Here is a 6000-nt window from a genome sequence, read left to right on the forward strand (position 1 = left end):
ACTCTGCTTGTACACCAATGGCTCACAGTTTCTTTATGCAAGAGACAAACATTGCCTCAGAATCAGAGGTGAAATGATTCCTTTCTCACCTTTGATATCCTTTCCAAACCCCATGGAGGACGACACATTCTGCCCTTTGCTCGTCGACTTTTCCTTCATCACATCGTCGTCGCTGGACACGTCGCCCGGTGAGCCCATCTTTTTCTTCCGTTTCCTCTTCTTGTGACGCGGAGGCAGCTTTTTGGGGAAGGCAAACATGGGGAAGATGACCAGAAGCATAGCGACGGCGCACAGGAGGAAGCCGCTCCACCTGAAAGAGACGGATTGGGTTAGAGGGGGAATCAACCGAAACGGGGAGCACGCGTGACGGTGTACAGGTGTACTTGCAATATTACCAGTTGCCGACGAAGCGGGGGTCATTCTGGTCGATGTTCACGACAGTTTTGGGGTCAACGTAGAACCCAATAAGGACACCTCCCAGCAGGTAACCAGCAGCAGGTCCCAAGGCTCCCATTACATACATAATGGCTAAAAGAAACAAAAACAAAACCAATTAGAAACATTCATAAATACTAATACTACTAATAAAAAGCCCTAATTATGTATATCCCATATTAAGGAGTGCTTTAGCATCTACAGTTTTGTTCACTTTCCTCATTAATGTTCTTAATGACCCTCTGTTCCACGACCTCAGGGAGCTGTTCATTACCTCTGATTCCTCATTCACCTTATTCAGAGCATGTGTTCTGTGAGCGGTGGGAACTCTCCACCACCCCTGAGGTTATTCCTCGCAGCTTTTGAAGCGACTATTAACAATTGGCTGGAAGCTCTCGAGCCCTCACCTGAGGGTGTACCGGCAAACCACAGTGCAATTCGAGGTGAAACATTAACCCTCCGAGGTCTCAAATCATCGCCGAGGTGAGGCAAATGTGCCGTCGTTCAGCCACAGGGAGAAGGAAAACTCATTAAATTCAGATAACCTCAGTTGGACAAGTGGAAAACTCTCCTGCGGACATGCAGCAGGGAGGCAAGTCAAAGCCATTTATGAGTCGGAATCAGGGGCAAACGTTCTATAATTACACGTGATGGAACATTGTTGAAATTTGGGAGTGTGTGTGTGTGTGTGTGTGAACGTACGAGGCGGTGGATTAGCACTTTCTGATTATTGTACGTTTGTGTGTATGCATATGCTTCGCCGAGTTTCTGCGAGCGACAAAGTTCTCACCCACACGCAAACATTTCTGTTACATTTTCTCTTAGAAAATAGCAACAAAACCAAACGCTGCTGCCACTCACCTCCCACATTTACGCACACCCTCAAAATGCTTCTGTTGCTCAATTTGTTTCTCTCAGGGGTTGTTTTTCTTGGATGACGGCACTAAACCCCATCAGCAGAGAGTGTGTGTGTGTGTGTGCTGGTGTTTCTGGTCTCTGTTTAGCTGCAGAGGCAGCAGGTGTGTTGTGTGTCCAAACCAGCACTCAAATGCCTAATCTCTCCTGAGACCAAAGGAACATATCCTCCCAGCCAGATTACATAAGAAATGGAAGCATGCACACATGCACACTTTTTTTTTTACTTTGAAATGGAAGCTCTCTTCTGTTAGACCAACTCTTATGTTAAAGCGACAGTTCAGACCTTTTGTAATGAGGTTCTGTGGAAATGTTAACAATTAATATCTTACCTGTTTAGATTTCTTTTTAAACAAACTAAGTTTAATTCTGAGTGGCTTGAGCTAACGCCATCCTAAAAACATCCATTCATGCAAACACAGAGAGTATCTTGTAAGGCAATGTTTCAGATGACCACAACCATAACGATAGCGGCAGCAGCTATCTGCAGCACCTCCGGTGCAGCCTGGGGCACTTTGGACATACAGTAATACTTCTGCTGGAATATCAATGAAACTGACAGTGATACAAAAGTTTATAAAATAAGTTTTGTTTTTTGTTTTTTTTTTCAAACTGGACTCATTATAAAACAACAGCAATGCACTTTGTTCTTCACCTAGCTCAGGCTAGCTGTTAATTTATTAATATTATAATGATAATCTTTCAGAATCTTTTCACAAAACCCTACTGGAAAATATCTGAACATTCTCTTTAAGCACTTGTAATAATAACATGCACCCATTTCTAGTTTCACATCTTTAAACCAGCACAGGTTATAGGCCACTCTTTCCTTTTTTCTAAGTGGACTGCAGGAACCATATTCTCCCAAAGCACAAATTCTTATCAAATCTTAATGAAATCACTTGTTCCTTGTACAAAGCCCCTAGAAGGGGAAAAAAAAGATCTGTAAAACAACAAAACATCCTCCAAAAAAAAAACTCTTATCAGCACAAAACAGAAGATCACATTAGGGTTTGTATAATGGAAGAATACAATGGGCTCCAAAGACTGTTTAGGGATTTAAACACGTAGAACACAAATAAATAAATAAATACAGGAAAGAATGGAATATATGCCTAAAATATACATTTAAATTTAAGCACAAACTGCATGACAGTATCTGCATGTCATAGTTTTATTTCCATAAAAAAATCTCGATGTTAGAAGTAGAATCACTTCTCCACAAACCAAAAAAAAAAAAACAGGTTTCAATCCCTCTGCCATTTCCTGTCTCTTTTACTATTTCCCTCGCATATCTTATATCATCTATTTAACTCCTTTCACTGTCACTTCTCATATCCTGCTGCCTGGAGAGTCAATTCACCGCAGCAGTGAAAGCATTCACGCTGAACAATAAATTATAGCTGGAAGGGACACCGATGGGCCTTTTGTTGTTATCTCAATCCCGAAATTTAAAAAACGTCTCACAAAACTTAGGCAAGGGAATCAAAACTTGGTGGTTCTGGCAGGTAAAACCCCAGAATGGATGGAGATAATAAGGGCTGAAAGAACTTGAATGCATTTAAATAAGACAGTGAGTAAAAGAACAGCAGAATTAAACCTGATGGGTCATCAGAAAAAAAACAATAAAGATTAATTAAGTGCTAAAATTTGGTTGAAGTTGCAACTAACCATGAAAAATGTAATGAGGTTCAAATTTACCCACTTATACAGAACTGAAATGATATTCAGTGCCTGATATGATGCAGAAAAATACTCCTAAAATCTGTAATTTGGAAAAATTAATTAACTACAGAAATGTTTCCAATGACCATTAATCAGCCAGTTGTTTAAGTTCAGGTTTGAAATAAAGTAACCAGGATAAAGTCACCAAACACGTTAAGATGAACGGTTTTTGGATTAGGGGGCAACCATCGGACCTTTCCTTCGCTTCGCATATAAAAGATCCTGACTTTAGCTCATTCTGGCTGGAGTCTGACACACCAGGTGCATCCACCCAGTCAGAGGTTAACCATCACGTATGGTCCTTTGGTTGCCCTCCAAACTTTATCCTCCGGGGGATGGCCATATTTTATTCCCTTCAGGCGATTGTGTAACTCCGTCCTGCTGCTCCATCCGTCATTTTAACAGTGCTCTGCCCCACTGGAGGACAAAAGGAGGGTCGTGAGCTGTGCCTTACACGTTGTTTCACCCTGCCTTCTTGGCATTAAGAGGGGTCAATTTAGGATCAGGTAGTGGAAGGAATCTGCAGGCCGAATCCAGCATGAAGGATGGCCAGGGCAGAGCCACGGGGCCGGGGAATATGCTGGCACAGCAGCAGGGCTCCACACAAACTCAACAAACATGGCCGTGGGTGGCAGACGTCACAGGCCTGCAGGAGGTGCATGCCAACGAAGATCGCATGGCGCCCACTGGCTTACTTAAAATATACAGAAGACCTTCAACCAGCAGCACCTAAAGGACAAAACAATAAGGACTGCTTTTAGTGCCTTTTACCCGTTTGAAGGTAATGGTTTAGCAGCTCTTAAATGCAGTTATCAGCTTTTTGCTCTTGTAAAGACAACAGCTAAATCATTTATTCAGACATTCAAGGAGGAGACTGGGGAAGACGTTGAGCTGTGTGTAAAAAATAAATAAATAAATGAATGAATAAAAATACACACATCTCAGCATCAAGAAGCACAAATATATCACTGCAACTTCAGTATCAGATTTACATGCCCATGTTTCAGGTGGTGAAGGGAAGTATAACAGCAACAAAAGGTAAAAGCAACGAAGGGGAAAGGTTTGGAAGTTTTACAGTGCATTGCTGCCCCCCCCCTCCAGTTTAGTGTTTCATCTCCAGTGTGATGGGTGAAAACAGTGGTGTCAGACAGAGAAAGATGACAACAATCCAAAAAGAGAAAAAAAAGAGGCAATAAAGTGAGACTCAGAGGGAAAAAAAAAAGAGTAAATAAAAAATAATGGATTTTTTTTCGTTGTTGTTTTGAAAGAAAAATGGTAGGTTGGGAAACAGTCGAAGAAGAAGAGGGAAAAACAGATTTGATGAGGAGACACAAAAGAATGTGTGGAGATGGAGAAACAGTAGAAGAGCTGCAGTCTGTGGTGACTGATCCTGCTGTGTAACCGAGTGATAAAGCTTGCTCAGCAGCATCCCTCTTATATCTAACCTTCAGGGACCAGCGCTGCTCTGTTGTCTCTGCTTCGCCTCCTCCGCACCCGGTAAGTGCTCTGCTTCTACCACGAGCGGCATGACTCACCCGGCGTTTGTACGAATGAATGACAGCGAGAGAGGGGAAAAAACAAGAATGAACTAAAGAGCTGGTATGTTCTCAGTAGCTGCTGGAGCTTTGTGGTATTTTAGCAGGCCTTTGCAGTCATCAAGACACCTTGTTGTTTCCAGTCAGCTTGCCCTCCCCCTCACCCCCCACCCCCCAACCTCTGCTGAACTTCTGTTCTCCTCACCTTTCAAATGTGAAACTCAGCCAGAGCAGCACAAAATAAATGAAGAAAACTCCAAACACATCGAATGCACCTAACAAAGCAGCTCCCGAGTGGCTGCACTAATTAGCGTAAAAAACACTTGATTTATTAGTATGGCGAACGATAAAAAAACGCAAATAAACAGCAAAGTTAAAAGGTTTATGCAACAACTCCCTTTATTAAACCTGCAAGTCAACACATGTAGAAACCAAAGTAATGTACACAAGTTCACTGCAGGCCCAACTTTTTGAGTCTCGTCACGGGCCTTTAATACGAGCTGCAGAGGCATGAGGCTGTTTCAGTAATCCTCCCTTCTTTTAATGGGTTTTAATGAATGAGGCACCGCTCCACCTGCTTATTAGCCCACAAAGCTCAATCAGCCTTTAAACAAGCCATGGATTAAAAAGCAGACAGCAATGCAGACCTTGGATTTGTCTCCACAGCATTACACAAAATCCACGACACTGTGATTTATGGAGCATTATGCATCGCCTTTTCACTCAGCCATCGCATGATAATCAATTTTCACACCAGCTCTAGGGAAAAAAAATAAACAAAAACCAACTGAATGAGCTGTTCTGCTTTATTCAATAACATTTGATTTATATGATACACAGCCCAAATTCCAGATCTGTAATATGCTGCTGTGTACAGCTCAGGTCATGCCTAAAGCTGTCTGCAGAGTGTAGCTGCAGGCAAAAAGCTATATGATAAGATGCAGCTGTTTGAAAGGGAGCAGGACTGCTCTGTGTTACAGGGATCACTGCAGTCATGTGACCTCCATGCGAGAGAGACAAGAGGAAAGCGAAAGACAATGAAACGAGTGAATGACGGCATTGTCGCGACAACATGCTGACTTAGCAGTGTCTTCTTACAAGGCCTAACCTTACACTTTTGCCCAAAGGGCATCCATAGGGGATGTGGCCTCTCACACATACACTGTAAGGGTAGTGGGAAAAAACACATTAATATGCATTGGATATCTACACGGGGCACAGCCAGAATGCAACATTGCAAATAAAATCTGTCTGCAATGAGTTGACAATGTTCTTAATGACGCATGTTCTGAGTCTCATAGTGCAAGTTCTCATTATCAGCTTTTATCCAATAAGAATGTGCTTTTTGAATAAATAAAAAAAAAATGGATCAATGGGGGGGGGGGGGGGG

At 42.4% G+C, this 6000-nt stretch overlaps 1 protein-coding gene across 4 annotated transcripts in view; it reads right to left on the minus strand.

Moving 5' to 3' along the window:
* Positions 1 to 6000, minus strand: part of LOC108230414 (solute carrier organic anion transporter family member 5A1) — a 32843-nt gene that overhangs the window by 13999 nt on the left and 12844 nt on the right. For all 4 annotated transcript variants that reach the window (XM_025003817.2, XM_025003818.2, XM_017406602.3 and 1 more), the window contains exons 3-4: positions 396 to 528; positions 90 to 310 (exon numbers count right to left, since the gene is read on the minus strand). In XM_025003817.2, coding sequence (XP_024859585.1) covers positions 90 to 310; positions 396 to 528 — 354 coding nt within the window. The remainder of the gene's footprint in view (positions 1 to 89; positions 311 to 395; positions 529 to 6000) is intronic.

Source organism: Kryptolebias marmoratus, linkage group LG21, assembly GCF_001649575.2.
Source record: "Kryptolebias marmoratus isolate JLee-2015 linkage group LG21, ASM164957v2, whole genome shotgun sequence".
NCBI classification, from domain to species: Eukaryota; Metazoa; Chordata; class Actinopteri; order Cyprinodontiformes; family Rivulidae; genus Kryptolebias; species Kryptolebias marmoratus.